The 16,110-nt window shown below is 40.9% G+C and overlaps 1 protein-coding gene across 1 annotated transcript; it reads left to right on the top strand.

The window, feature by feature from the left end:
• Positions 1-2,062: 2,062 nt before the first annotated feature.
• On the top strand, positions 2,063-14,670 carry trhra (thyrotropin-releasing hormone receptor a). Its single transcript, XM_062398329.1, has 2 exons — positions 2,063-3,119; positions 11,212-14,670. The coding sequence occupies exons 1-2, from the start codon at positions 2,310-2,312 to the stop codon at positions 11,629-11,631; spliced, it is 1,230 nt and encodes a 409-aa protein (XP_062254313.1). The 5' UTR covers positions 2,063-2,309; the 3' UTR covers positions 11,632-14,670.
• Positions 14,671-16,110: the final 1,440 nt, after the last annotated feature.

Here is a 16,110-nt window from a genome sequence, read left to right as displayed (position 1 = left end):
TCTAGCCATCAATAACTCATCAGAATCCTATCACATGACCATGTTCCAGAGGAAAACAACCAGCTTTACACTCAGCTACCAGTTTAGAACACAACAAGAAAAACAATAACAAACGTTGCTGACCCCCGGTGTCTTTGCTAAAAGCTGCAGTGAGTTAAATTCAACATTTCACAATAATACAACTGCTTACATGTGTGTGAGACGTGCTATAATTCAAAAATGTCATCGTCAAAAGAAAACCTTCTTTTATGAATGTAGCCAGACTTTGCCTTTGTGTTCTCATGCAAATTAGCCTGTACTAAAAAATCATCATAATAAACAAAAGCAGCGCAAACAGGCTGCTGTTGTGCTTCTTGTCATGCTGTGGCCATTTTGGATCCACCACATGAGATAAAACAGAGCAAATTTGCATTATAAAACATTTGGGTAACAGTGTGCCTTATTGATGCCACAAGAAGCTTAGAGTGAATTTATTGTGATTTATGGGATTATATTTTCTCTGACATTACTAATTTGTAGCTAAATAAGCTACAGACACATTTAAGTCCCTGTACCAGTAGGTTATTACACCTAGAACTTCACAATCTTGAAAATTACACATTCAGAAGGTTTGTCATGAAAAGTATCCCCTCATGGCCTTAGAATGATTAAGGGTATCTATGACCCTTTCTTCCACATTTCCAGACTGGGACACATGACTATGCTGATATGGCCCCGCCCCACATCTCCCCACCCTCCAAGCTCGCCTGTAGCTGAGGAACCTTTTTCCAGCCACTGAGCTCCACGCACAAGTTGACAGGATTGGTTGCCCCATACAATCAATGGCAGTTTTCCGACTCACTGCCTTTCTTTAATGGGGCAGTTTATAGCTTCCATGTCTGACATCATAAAGTGGTTTGACACAGCTAATATCAGGTTCTCCTCCATCTTGGCTCACAAGGAAAACTTGTGCACAAGTGTATATGATTTAGGTGAAGGGATTGATTAGCACTTATTGAATATAAAATAATCCTAGTGATGTTTTCACTAGTGTGTAATGATCTAAATTGTACCAATTGTTGTTTATTTCTCCTAAAATTAGCCCTTTATATCTAAATACTTTATATTTACATTGAGAGCTGGTCCTCTCTTTGGAGGCCACAGTGTTTTTTTACAGTAGTCCTGAACAAACTAAACACCTTTTGAGTTTTTAGGACAACTGAAAGCTACCGCAGGTTCTCTTTCATCTTTGGAAGGGGAGGATGAGGTGAGGAGTATTCAGCTCCAACATGCAACTTCACAACTAGATGTCACTAAATTTGACACACTGACCCTTTAGGTAAATTGCGGCCAACCACACAAACGTCTTTGCTATTGGACAAGGCAGTGATGTCTATGTTCCAGCTTCAGGAGAGGAAGGTTTGTAACTGCTACATTTGTGAATATGTGATTGTGCTCATAAGGCAGAAATACATGGTGTGCTTGCTAAAAATATATGTACAGACACACACACACACACACACACACACACACAAATAAGTACACACAAATACAAAAACGTTTATTTTAACATTCTTGTGCTATCATTCTATATGATTCTCAACTCACATTATTTCCATCTGTAGTGAAAGGTGTACATTGGGCACATATTCTACCTTAAACATTATTTTTTCATTCTATTTTATTACCCAATTTACATTTTCTCATCCACCTCATTCTGACCATCCCCTGGTGTCAAAGGTGAGTTCTCCCCCGCGTGTGATCTAAACAAGTTCATCTTGTCTTGATATCTAAATGGCAGGAGATAGAAAGTGTGACTCCGTGCAGTAAAACCGTCAAGTGTCCTTGTGTAGTAAGATGTACCCGCCTGCACGGGGAGTCCCCACCGGTGGAGGTAAAAGAAGGGTTTCAGTGTGAGTGCACCGCGAGCTGCTGTGTGTACAGTGTCTGAGAGGCAGGGCTGGGCAGGACGCGCTCAGTCATGACCGGGTGAGCAGGGAGACAGGAGCGCAGCGCGGAGCGGAGCTGCAATACATCCTCGCTCTGCAAACTTCTACCAACACCAACCGAGGCTTCACTTCCTACTCTTTGTTTTGACGTGATGGAGAACTGTGCCGGAGTTTCATGATGCAGCATCACAGGCTGGATTTGGAGCAGACGCAGTGGGACTGGATTACATCTGGATGATGAAGGGAAGTTTTTTGCAGGATTCATAGCTGGGCTCCTGTTGGCACTTTCTGACTTTTGGGGCCCTCATGATTTGATGTATTGATCTTGAACGCCTGGTGTGGTTCTCGTTAAAGCGCACAGAGTCCCAGCCTCCCGCTGTAATGGCAAACCTCACCATGGATAACATGACAGTGCTAAATGATACGTCGGTGCAGGACAATCACACCTTGGGCCAATGGACAGACTACACTGTAGAGTACAAGGCGCTCAGTGTGTTCCTGGTGTGCCTCATATGCGGGGTGGGGATAGTGGGGAACGTGATGGTCATCCTGGTGGTGCTGACCACCAAACACATGCGCACTCCCACCAACTGCTACCTGGTGAGCCTGGCCGTGGCCGACCTTATGGTGCTGACGGCCGCCGGGCTGCCCAACATCACCGACGCCCTGTACGGTCAGTGGGTGTACGGTTACGTAGGGTGCCTGGGGATCACCTACTTGCAGTACCTGGGGATAAACGCGTCCTCCTGCTCCATCACCGCCTTCACCGTGGAGCGCTACATCGCCATCTGCCACCCCATCAAGGCACAGTTCCTGTGCACCTTGTCCCGGGCCAAGAGGATCATCCTGCTGGTGTGGGCGCTCACCTCCGTCTACTGCGTCATGTGGCTCTTCCTGTCGGACACCAAAGAGTTGGTGTACGATAACGCGGTGCTGCTCAGCTGCGCCTACAAAGTGTCCAGGAGCCACTACCTGCCCATTTACTTCACGGATTTCGCGGCGTTCTACGTGCTGCCCCTCATGCTGGCCACGGTCATGTATGGGCTGATCGCCAGGATACTCTTCCTGAACCCGCTGCCGTCCGACACAAAGGACGGCAGCACCAAGAAGTGGAAGAGGGAGATGAGCCAGGGAGGGAGGATGATGAGCTCCGGCAGCTCCAGCAGCACCACGGCGGCCTCCCGCAGACAGGTGGGCCACTGTTTGTTCACCAGCTCCATCACTGTGTTTGTGTAAAGGGAAGGAAAGGCAGCTGCAGCGTGACCCCAGGTCAGCTGTCCCCCCCAGTTTGAGCCTCGAACCCGAAACTATAGTGTGATCGATCTCATTCGGCTCCCCGGCTTGTCAAATGACAATGTGCACATGATCTCATTCATACATTGCCCACACGTAGAATTTAAAAAAAGAGCCTTCCTTCATCATTTCATGATTTGTCCTCTTATAATCACTGACTGCGTGATTATTCCACTCTAAACCACTTCAAACTCCATCTGTCTAACATGTCAAGTACAGTTTGGTTGAAAAACAGATTTGCTCCTGATTGCAGGTTGTGGTTTTAAACTCTCCTCTATGAGCAGAGAATGACATAAACTAATAAACAGCACAGAATTTGACAAGTCTGAGATAGATCACTTGTGTGTTATAACTCCTCACAATGCACACTGCAATATATTGACATATTGAACTTTTGCGCTATTGCTATTGAAAGAAATGATATAGCGAGATTTTTGGATATTGTTTTATTGCCTATAGTTCTACCAGTAACTGAAACAAAATCCCCTCCCTAAAAAACATATTTTGATTCACAAAATCTGGATCATTATCTGGATATGCACCAAATGTCACCTGTTCATACTCTACATGTTCCTGTTTCTTTTCATAAAGCTCCCAGCAATCTTCCTCAAATGTGCTCCAAAAGTTATTCAGTCAAACATATCATTTACAGCTGGTTTGATTTACACAGGGGGCTTTGCCATCTTACATTTTCAATTTGGAAACTGCACAATTTAAGAAAGCTGTTATCTACATAGTTTGTGTTCTGGCATATATCTGCCTGTGCAGCTATATTTAGTTTCTTATTTTAATGATCTGAACCAGCAGTTCCATCGGCGAGTCTCCCGATCAAAATGTGTATATAAATGAATATCTCTGAGTAAAGCAATCAAAATTAAATCAAAGTAGTCATCTACTTTATGTCATTTCAGTCCTGGAGAAACTTGAATTATTAAAAAACATACATTTCACAAACAATGTTATGAAGCTAAATGTAGGCCGACTCTATAACAGTAATGCAAGATGTGTATCAATAACTACAAGTTTTACCCATTTGAATAGTTTATTTCTATTAAATTGTCAAAGTGGTCACCCTTGCCTCAAAATACAGAAATGACCATAAAGCATGTATTATTTCACCAGAAGTGTTTCATGTTGTATGTGTGCTTTACATGTAGTGCATATATAAGTAAGAAATTTACTTATTTTACTTAATAGCCAATAGATATCTCATTTGTGAGCTTATTTGTTGGATTTGCAGCTGAGCTCCCTGAGGTTTATAGCAAGTTCTCATTGTGAAAAAAAAAGAAGAAAATATCCAGACCGGTATAAGCTGACCCTGAATTGACTCTGTTCCATCTTCCTGACGCAGTTGAAAATAACAGTGGGTGCTCTGAGGCTAAGACTCTCCTGTGGCAGACATTCAGGTAGATAGCAGAGCTCGACGTTTGTTTATCAGATCACAAGGAGACGCTCTCCTGGAATGACAGGGGGTGTGGTGCCCTGAGGCAGCTCCAAACTCCAAATGAGTTAACCCCAACCCAAATAGGCTTTTGGCTTGTTTTTTTTTATCATCTTTACACACACCCACCATGCGTGTCTGCATTACGTGCTCATTGTGCTCATATAAGGAACAATCCCTCCCATGTACGTTAGTGAATTACCCAAAGGTGAAGAAATAATGAGGACTGGGTGTCTCGCTCACTGGAGCCCCTTTCCAGTCCAATTAAACTCTACTCAGTGCAGCTCAAACACCACAACACACAAGTGGAGGATGTTTAATTACAAACCAGAGGTTTCACATCAGGATTATCACCTCTTTAATAATATATAACAAATCCTGGCTTTGTTAAATTTGCATATGTACAGATTTGAGCAGTCTTTCAATTTGGAAATCAATCTGAATAAATAAATAAAGGTTCTTCAAGTAGCAGTTCTTCCCAACACCTTTGCTGCCATACATTTGATTAATTTATATAGGTTTCAAAACTGTTTTGAAGCTCTCTTTTTTTACAGGTAAATATCTGCTCTATCAAATTATAATTATTATTCTTATATCTAGATTCACCCTATTGCTTATTGAAACTACAAGGGCACCCAGAGAGCACCTCCGCCAAAGCTGACAGGCCACTTTATCATCGTATTGCATCTACATGTAGAGAGATTAGAAAAGTTCTGCACACTGCTCCCATTAAACATGGGAAAAATGTCCATGCTCCTATGAAGTTAAAAGGAATAATTGTCACTCTACACAAACTGAGAGAATCACCCTCCAAGAAATACTGATTTGGGTTCACAAAATCTGGATCATTTTCTGGATCCACACAATGGCATCTGTTTTTTAAAGATACCAGTGAAATGTCCGTACTACACCTACCTGTTTGGAATTGGCTGTTTGTCTGGTCTGTGGTGAACCTGGATGCAGCTTATTTTTTCCTGACAATGTAAATGTGACCTGCAGTAATTGAACCAGGGCAAATAAAGGCCTGCTGCAGGACTCAGTCCACAGTATCTGGAAGCTGCACCACCAGCTACACAAACAGCTTATCACCTGTTTATTCAAAGTTCAGTAACGCTCCACTCCGTTTTACAGACCCCGAACTGAAGTTTTGGCTGCTGTTGTCGTGGCATCACATGTGTGACCTGGTGAGACTTCTGAAATAAAGAGATTAGCAAATAATAGTCTTTTAAGTATACTTTATTCCTTGCGAGGAAGGTCAGACACGCATACAGCATGTCAAGAGCATTCTGCAGACAGAATGACAAAGCAACAGTTGCAGCCGTGTGCTTTTTAATGCAGCTGCAGTGAAGAGATACCTGTTTGTGTGTGTGCGTGTGTGGCTTTGTGTGTGTGAACTATGTGTATGAACTGAGTGAATAGTAAAATACCAGGAGATAAGACCCAGACACAGGCTGAAGGCCTCTTTCGAGGTCCTGGTGGGGGGGAGACGAGCACAGTCTCAGATATGTGGCCCTGATGTAATCTTTCCAATTACACAAGCAGAAATAGTATGCATAAGCAGAAATAATATATAGTGTTGTATTATGGTCAAATTTTCCATTACACCTGTTTATTTCCATATATTTATTTTGCAATGTTTCACGTTTCCAAATTGCATCAAATCTGACACTCCACGTCGTTGCATGCGAAGCAATACACATGCTAAGTGTGAAGTTAATAAGTTGAACGGTTCTTGGGATTTCTGAAATCATTAGACAAAAAACTCTGGGTTATTTCTCGAGAATTGTTCTTCGCAGTACCTCGCAGTGTTAAAACAAATGAAAAAAAAAAAAAAATCCTTGATCCCGCTATCTTAATTGAATCTGCGCTGGAGAGTAATGTATTCTTCCTTGGCCAACAACCAATTCTTCTTCTAAGCTTCAAGAAAATCGTTTCAGTAACTTTAGCATAATCTTGCTCACAGACGGACAGCAATGAAAAGATAACCTCAGTGTTGAAGGTAATTGTGTAGATATTCAGCTGGGAGGCAGTCACATAAACAACTAATAAGAATTGTTAAGCAAAATGAAAAACTGTTCCTTGAACAGGCTTGTTTGATTGTTCAGCAGAGGACTGATTGATCAACATTAGATGTTTGTCTCCACACTGAGATGGATAGATGATGGATGGATACTTTATTAATCCCGTGGGAAATTCAGAAACGGGATCCTTTGTATACTTGGATATCCTAGGATTTGCTTCTTCTGGGCTTTCTAGTTCTATGAAGCTTGTTCACTTCTTATCGGGTTAAATCACCATGGTAACTTCTCCGGAGCCGGTGAAGTTGGTGATAAGAGATCAACCTGTATAAAAGCTCTGCCCACTGACCAATCAATTCCTTTGAAACATGACATCAGCGTTCTTTCAGCATCCAGTGGAGCTGGGTGTGGATTGTTAAAGTCTTTGAGGAGAACCAGGGTCTTCAGAGACCCATACAATCCTTTGACCTACTTTGATGAGCATCTAAATGAAAGATATAGATCCTCATCGGAGAGAAGGATAAACCTTTATCAGCTGCTGGGGCCGAACCTAACCAGCCTGACACGTAGGAGCAATGAGCTCACAGTACCACAGACTGTCTGCGTCGCTCTACGTTTCTTTACATAAATTACTGATATTCATATACTGGGTGTGTAGGCGATTTATTGAGCTGATGAACAACTTTGTGTGACCGCTTAGCCTGATTGTGATCGTTAGGTTCACCCGGTGATCGGAAAGATATCCAGGGTGTGTTGAACTCGCCCGGTAGTAGAGACCTCTGGGTTGAGTCTACGTCATTGAGCCAGACATATTCAGAGTACCCCTGGTGTCTCCACAGGAAATCTCTTTCTAATCTGTCATGTTTGTTTAGAGTAAAATCAATTAAAGGGACAAAGAAGGCAGCGAAGTGATCAAAGTCTGGATCCTTTCTGTGGTCGGCTCATTTGCATCAGGAGCTGCGGTGCTATGTCGGAGGTTTTTCATCAGAGGAGCAGTGAGCTAATTTTTTAAAGGACACAACCTTCAATAAGTAATCAACAGGGAAAGAGATACACCTGTAAAGACGAGCAGAAGGATGCGTTCAAGTGTTCCCAGCTCAATCAAACCAAAGAAAGAGAGAAATGTGATGAAACAAAAAGATAAAGAAAAGCTCTTAGTCTACAGTTTTTTGAGTAGTAGAGCATGTGGTGGCAATGACTTCTGCACCAAGTTTGTCCAAGCGGAACATTTCTCTCCGGACTCTGTCATGCTAAAACAAGACGTTAAAGGACCAACAGACTAATGAGGGTGACTCATGGTCTTATTCTACATAAAGTCAGGCTGACGACGCTCTGTGATTCTAGTTTTAAATTACCTCAGCTATTAGTGTAGTTAGCTGTTTCAAAAATGCAGTAAAATAGATAATACTATGCTTCAGGCTGTTTTCAACGGAGGTATCGCGAGCTGTTACGTGCCCTGTGTAGAACGTTCAGCTAATTGAAACATACATTTGAAGACATGCATGAGACGGACGACTGAACAGCTTTAGTGTTAGGGTCTTTAACAGAATGAAAAACAGGCACAAATGCAGTTTCATGATTAGCTTGCAGTTTAACAGTTACTGAATATGAACATAGCTCCACTTAATGAGACCTCTAGGTATTATTTTCATGAAGATATCCATTAATGATGGTTTGGGGTTTTGTTTTGTCTTTCATGGAATACTTAGCCTGTAACTTGAGAACTTGATGAGTCTTTGCCGCTCTTGAATGCCTCTTTGTGAGGATCAGGTGTAGCTGATGTCCCTCCTGATGGCTTATTGTGTTAGGTGCCCTTCAAAAGCAGAACTCACTGAAACTCTGATAAAGGCACTTCCTCACAATGCATCAGCGGCACCTTCTAAATAAAGGCACCAGAAAGACATTGACAAATGAATCAAACTTTTTTGTGTGCTGCCCTTCTTTTCCTATTTCACTTTACGTCAAACAAAGAAACTGAGCTTTTCTTAAAAATAATGAATAGGTACAAGAGTGTTTTCTCTTATGATATCTTGGGTTGGACCTAAGCAAAGTCAAGTCACCTCATCAATATTTAAGCAGCAGTGTGGCTGCACCCTGTTAATCTGAATAGGCTTAGTCAAGTTGACTCAAGTCAAGTGTTTGGGTGGAGATGCAGCTGTGCTCACTGACCAGACACTGTTATTTAGTGGATGAAGCTCTGGGACAATAGTTTTTAATGCTGGGCATACTGATCCTTTGAGCACCTAGTTAATTTAGTGACACCCATGGGTGTTCCAGGTAACAAGTAATAATAATAAAGATCCTAGGGTTCTCATTGAGCATATACTATAGCTGTCGTCAGATAGAACTCATGAGCTTATGATGATGGAAGTTTTGAGCATTCACATTTCAAAATAATGTAAAAAATGAGTTCCCAACTGGTGAAACGCCATCTCAAATCAGACTCGGAACAAACTCTGAAGGTTTGGGGATCTTGTTTCTTAACGAATTGCTGACAGCATCACTTAAACCAATGAACATAATCAGCCTTAAACAGTAGTTCAATCCGGAGAGACTTTGATTCAACGGTTTAACAACATTTGTTGAAATGCGCATAGAGACAGTGAAGTTGAATGTTATAGTCTTTTGCCGTTTTAGACCCCTATGTGATGTCATCAGGATTAGAAGGGGGGGAGCAGAACATAGGATATCAATCCCCCATTGGTATATACACTGGTGGTGGTTTAGGATCCAGATAAGTTGATGATGATTCTGCTGAAGACTGGAGGAGATTGGGTTACACGCGTAACTGAATGACTGCTGACTGCAGAAGAGAGGAGGAGTTTGACAGCAGCCGCATGATTGGCTGAAAGAGAGCACAAGCGGATTGACCATTTAAAAAAGCCCACAATCAGCTGATTATTATCAAAGTGAGAGAATTGAGATTGATTGAATTGGAAATATTCCTGATTGAACTTACGCTGGTCCTCGTTTGAGATGTCGGCTTTTAAATTAATAGATTTCAAGATGGTTTTACAATTAATATGCACATGTTTTAAATTAATTATATCACACCTGATCCTTTTCCTTTGCTCTCCTGCAAATATTGAAAAGAGGTGTCAAGGTGCTCAAAACACATAAATATGAATTCAGTTATTTGAATCTCAGGAAATGGGACTTTTTCAAGGAGCACCTGAATGCACAGTTAGTGTACACGGTACAATTAGCAGGACAGCTGTCAGGTAATTTTATACAGCAAATGCAAAGGTATAATGAAAGGGAGATTGTATATCTGCATTTTACTCAGAAGTAATAAAAAATGCAGAAGAGAAACTCTGTGACTTTTACTATTTTAACTTTTAAGTTCAACAAAAAAATGTTCTCTCATGGCCTCTGCCATTTCTAAAAAATCGTATTTAACACGTAAGAATTCATTAACTGAAATCTGTGAGAAAAGGGATGAGAGGGTTGTTCATGCAGACTCTTCTTGTGAGCATTGCAAACACGACTCCGTCTGAGGAAAGCAAACAAAACAGAAGAGCAACAATTGTGCCCATTTACAGTCCTGACAAACTCAAGTTTTTTTTTCCCCCACACACACATACAGCAATAAAGGGAACAATGGAAGGTGGTGTCGTTGGATACATTTCTGAGAAACTGGTGGCGTTGAGCCTGCTGGCAGCAGCTGCTTCTCCCTTGCATGTATTTAAAATTTGCATTTGTCAAAAAGCCAAACATGACGCCTTGTTGTTGTGTGGAGTCATTTTTGATGAATGATCGTGGTCAGGGCAAACACATGTAAAAAATACGTTGTCATATTTGTGTTAATACTAGACAGTAAAAGCAGCAGGAAAATTTCCGTTTGAGATTTTTGTGAATTAAATACAAAAAACAGTAGTGCTCAATTTCAAATGTGTATCCCTTGTGCAAAAAAATTCTCTTGAATACTGTGTAACAGCTCATTCCATGATATCATTTTTTTAAATAAATGGCATTTTGACATGTGTCATTAGGAAAACCACATGCGTAAACACTTAGAATACTGTATGCTGCATTCCATTTAGCTGCTTCAGTCTCAGGGTCCTGTTGTTGTACCCATCATGTCACACATCATGACTTGCTGTTACACATTATTTTTGCATCTGTACCGGTGACAGCCAGTGGCCTGAGGCATCATGTTTTCTGGTCTGTCCCATTCATGTGAACAGGATATCTCAAGAATGCTTCAAGGGGATCCTTTCAAATTCCTTGTACTCATGGATGAAGTGATTCCAATTTGGTCAAAGTTACATTGATGTTTTTGATCTTGTGAAAGCACATCTCAGAAACATCTTGAGTGAAATTCTTATTTTCGGAAACAAACCTTCATTTGAACTCAAAGATGAATTGATTAGATTTCTGTGGTCAAACTTCACAGTGACCTCATGAGCTTCATTAAAATAATATAAGTAGAAGCTTTGCTGGTTGGTGAAGGCTGCAACACCAGGACTGTTTTTCGTCTGTCATTTGATTTTGTTGCTGCATTTACTAACTCACGACTGAACTTTAATAGGTGACCAAGATGCTGGCTGTGGTGGTGATCCTCTTCGCCTTGCTGTGGATGCCCTACCGGACCTTGGTGGTGGTCAACTCTTTCCTGGACAAGGCCTACCTGGACACCTGGTTCCTGCTCTTCTGCCGTCTCTGCATCTACTTAAATAGTGCCATCAATCCGGTCATCTACAATGCCATGTCCCAGAAATTCCGTGCCGCTTTCAAGAAGCTGTGTCACTGCGGCACCCAGCGCATGGAGAAACCAGCCTCCTACAGTGTGGCACTCACCTACAGTGTCATCAAGGAGACGTCCAACGGTGAAAGTCCCGACCACTTCACTACAGAAATGGACGCGTTCAATACACCAGCAGATCAGTACCGACCCACAAAGAGGATACCGTATGAGGAGCCTTCCCCTGGGGGTGATGTCAAAGTATGAATAAAACCAAACATGCTCCCCATATCAGCAGATATCAGAGACTGACAGCTGCAGTATGGATTAAGTCACTCAGTGGACAGGCCAGTCAGTTCTAATTTATCTGAGGAGTTTTCACTCTGAAATGTTTCTTATACTTGACAAGCCCATTTACCAGATGCCAGCTAGGTTGGAGAAAAATTAGCTGCCTTGTAGTTTTTAGTATTCTGTACAGAATAACGAAAATTTGTTTTCATTAGCTGTTTGTTACACCTGCACAGCACTGAAGAGCTGAAAACACAGTTTTAATGAAATGTGACTGGAAAATGGAAAACATGTTGTCATTGGAGGGTGTGATGCACCCAACCCTAATAGTATATAGTGTAATGCAGAAACATGTTTTCTATAAACATTAACCCAAACTGTCACAGTAAAGACTTGCATGAGAGCAGCATGAGAGCAGTTCATCATCACCTACAGTCGATTGGTTTGGTTTAACCAGACTTCCACCACAGCCTCTGTTCCACCAGTAGATATATTAGGGCTGGGTATGTCAATATTTATTCAAATATAAGTTTAGTTAATCATTTTCGGTTCAGCTTGAAACTCAAATGTAGTAAGGAGAAAATTAAGTATCTCCTCACCACACTTATTTCTACCTCGTGAGCTCTTGAGCTTTTGTTTTCTGTGCAAACACGGTTTCCTCGAAGGAACCCAACCAACCTATTTAGGTAAGGTTGGTTCTGTTGGGCAGTAACACAAAACTGTTTGCAGTAACTTGATGGATTTGTGCATTTACAACTAGGAATTATTATTTAAAAAAAGGGACTGCATTAGTCACTAACTGTCTTAGTTGGGTAGGCATTAGCTATAAGGAAGATGATGCTTTTCCCCGCTACTAACATTATTTTACAAGCATTACTTTATAAGCAACTTTGCTAATGTAATCACCTGGGTAAGGCTAAATTCAGGAATCTGTTATAATAGCTGCAGATTGTTGAACAATAGACTATATATAGAGACGGACAATGAGCCACCATCAGAGTCTGCACAGTAGTGATCAGGGGAGGGAGCCGTGGCAGCAAAGTCCCATATACATGTGCTCAACTATTCTCAGTCATCGCATCCAATTACTAACTTAAACCAAACTTACCCACAAACATCAGTATGATAAGAACTACCTGAAATGACTGAAACCATCTTTGAGAAAAAATCTTAGCAATTTGGCCCATGTCCACTAACCTAGAGAATACATGAATTATGACCTCTACTGCAAACAGCCACTAGGGAGTGATTGAGACGTTTTGGCTTCTGTAAACCTTGGAGCAGTCATGACTTCCATCTTTGTATACAGTCTATGTTTTGAATCCTGTAGTTCCCCTGTGACGACAGGACTTTCACGCAGTAATAATAGTGAATTTTAACTAGCTGTTTGTGATTAATTACAGGCTTTTTGGCAAAGCACAATATCTTATTCTCTATATTTATTGGAGCTTTAATTGTTTTCTTTCTCTGCACCTGGTATATACATAAAATGTATTATGTGTGTGTGTGTGATGTAACTAATTTGATTTTCTGTTGAGTAAATACTAAAGAAATTAGTTTTTAATGTTTTGTGTAAATGTTTACGCAAACTGAATATGACAGCTCTGTCTTCGTGTTGGGTTGTTGACAAGCAATGCAAGTTATTGCCAGTAAATCTGTGTCTAATGTTTTAATCATGGAAATGTTCTTTTCTGATCAGTGCTAATATAGTTCCATCACCCAGCTGTAAGATATTTTTGTACCAACGGCACCAGTGCTTAACAGATTACATGTAGCAAACAAACGTCCTCTTTGTTCATGTACCGCCCTAACAGAAACCATGTAATCCAATTGAGTCGAAATGCTCAACACCGTGACATTTTAATCTTGCTACTAGAGAGACAGGCACTGACATGGAATTACATGACCTTTCAAAAAGGTCCAAGCAAAGAAAGGGAAGGACATCAAGGACACATGAACCTGCTTAGTTGATCGCCTCAAATCATATGGTTAGAGAGAAAAAAAATGACATACGTTTGCTTTGGTCTCTCTGAAGGCGACCACTGTGGACTCTCTGAGGAGCCAGTGAAGGACTTTGACCAAGAGAGTCAAAGTCACACATTTCTCTCTACACAAAGTTTGTGTAGAGAGACATGTGTAACCCCAATGTGCAGATGGCGAGGCTGGTTGTAAAAGGGTAAAATAACTTGTGTGGCATTAATTCACGGATATTAGGTTAGAGCGCAGTACTTTTCTGTGATTTATCTGCCAGGCCAAACCACGGAGCAATGATGGAATGTTTAAAAAGATCCCAACAAAGTGCCATTCTTGAGCTGGTGCAATTCAGTTTCTTAGTTAAGAGCTCACCCTGCCATTAAAAGAGAGAAAAGTCCTGCAGTTTATTTAGCCTGGTACAGGTGTAAATTGAAGAGCACTCAGAGGGTATGGAAACTTAGTGAACTTAATGAATGGGAAAGCTTTTCATACAGAACAGCAAGCTTTTTCCATCTATATTGTAGTAGTCTGAAATTGATTGTGAAGTGCAATGTGAAATTAATAAAATATTGTGTTATGTGGGTTTTTTTATGCCAGGGAGTGCTTTTTTTGTTTTATATATAATTTAATCCACCATTTAATCAATGTGTTTTCAATCATTTCAAACCTGTCAGTGGAAGCTAACAATCTCCAGAGTGGAACGACTGAGAAGATGTTGTTGATAGTAGATGGTAGCGTAAAGTACCACTACTTTGTGCACTTTTTCTTTCCCGTTTGTTGAGACATAGTTCAGGTAATATTTTGGGGAACTAAAAGCTGTGTTGGAGACATTTTCTGTTCTGCATTTCACACAGTCTCCGGCATGAAAACGAGATTTTGTGATGTGAACACGAAGATGAGAAAAAGCTGAAACCTGGTGTATATCCATCAAAGACCATGCTTTGTGCACATTTCAGTCTAAATGTAGCTTTTTTTCTGCTTTTTGCTGTTTGATGGATTGTTTTGTATTTTGTATTGTTCCTTGCCTACAATAAACCCACAATAATTGCAGGGCCTTTTGAGTGGTGTATCATTACGTCATCTCAACATCTCATACTGTGACTTCTTTTGTTGCTGACTCTCCACCACCAGCAGCCATCAAGGAAACTGTCTCCTCCAAAATGCTGCAATGAATCAGGCAGATGGCTTCTGTATGAGCAACAGCGGCACAGAGGGCATCAATCAGAGGATCGATGGCTTCATTCTGAAGTTACTTAGCATGTGGTGGCTTGCTTCAACATAAATTCATCATTGGAGGCTAACTGCACTGCCAATAAACAATATGACATCCCCATGAGATTTATGATCACTGCAGACCTCTGACTCATCAAATGTCCCTCATCTTGAAGAAATGATAATGCCTACCCTGGGTTGTATAATACAGTAATTACCAATGCAAAATAATGGAACTGAAAAGAGCTTAATGTACTTTGAATAACATATGAACATAAATTTGCAGTTGCTGTAACATGTCATCAGCTGTGTGACCACCCATACATTTTAATGACACACGTGTTTCAACCTACTAAGTACACTACTACACTTATGGAGTGGTGTTCCTTTGGCAATCACACATTACATGGCATATGTGTCTAAATGCCAACACTGGATAAATGTGAATGACTTTTAGTTTGTATGTACGAGGACTAGACCATCCAGATGAAACAGCAATATGATTTATTTTGCATGACACCGGTGGAGTTCATGCAATCCCTCAAATGTCACCAGATATCAGACTACACAATATCAGTGCAAAATACACAAGGCTTTGCAACAAAGTATTGTTTCATATTCAGTTATACATTTGTAATATCCAGATAAATAAACCTGTATGTCAGAACTTTTGTCAACGCTAGTGGCAAGACCCGTCATGTATTGACGTCCGTCAGTCAGTGGCTCTACCACTTGAGTCATCTCCAAACTGTAATTGATTTCATTTCTTCTTTTCAATCTTTTTGTCATTTAGCTGATCTCCTGACTGATCTGTTTGTCAATTATTGGATGGATTTAGATTATTTGTGTCCCTTGTCCCCCTAATCATAAATTGTAATACTGTAGTGTTTGTATTGCTGTTTAATCTTAGCAACAGCAAAAATTACAGATATACATCCCACCCCTCCCATTGGCCCTCTCGTCAAAGTTATGCCCCCAAAATAGATGAACAAGCACTGACTAAAACTGATAGAGGCTTTTCTATGACACACTTCTGGAAATCATCTCTGCTTCAGGGTCCCAAGGTGAAGACTCCTGTCATGCCCAGTGCCACCAGCATATAATTTCATCTGATTTAAAGGACGTGATTTGCTGTGTTTGGTTTTTTGTATTTGGCAACAGACACCAACTTAAAAAAATAAAATGTCAGATGTCATTAGGACGAGAAGTGGATTCGAACAAATATGATAAAGTGTTTCAGAAGCCTTGACAAAGTCCTATGATCCCGGGGTC

Source organism: Platichthys flesus, chromosome 11, assembly GCF_949316205.1.
Source record: "Platichthys flesus chromosome 11, fPlaFle2.1, whole genome shotgun sequence".
Classification (NCBI taxonomy): domain Eukaryota; kingdom Metazoa; phylum Chordata; class Actinopteri; order Pleuronectiformes; family Pleuronectidae; genus Platichthys; species Platichthys flesus.
Note: the sequence above shows the minus strand (reverse complement) of the source record. Positions and strands in the feature narration are given on the sequence as shown.

Excerpts from the sequence above, each read along its gene's own strand:
- trhra (XM_062398329.1), top strand. The coding sequence starts at position 2,310 with ATGGCAAACCTCACCATGGATAACATGACAGTGCTAAATGATACGTCG. Across the intron at positions 3,120-11,211 it reads CGGCGGCCTCCCGCAGACAG|GTGACCAAGATGCTGGCTGT; the intron begins GTGGGCCACTGT and ends GAACTTTAATAG.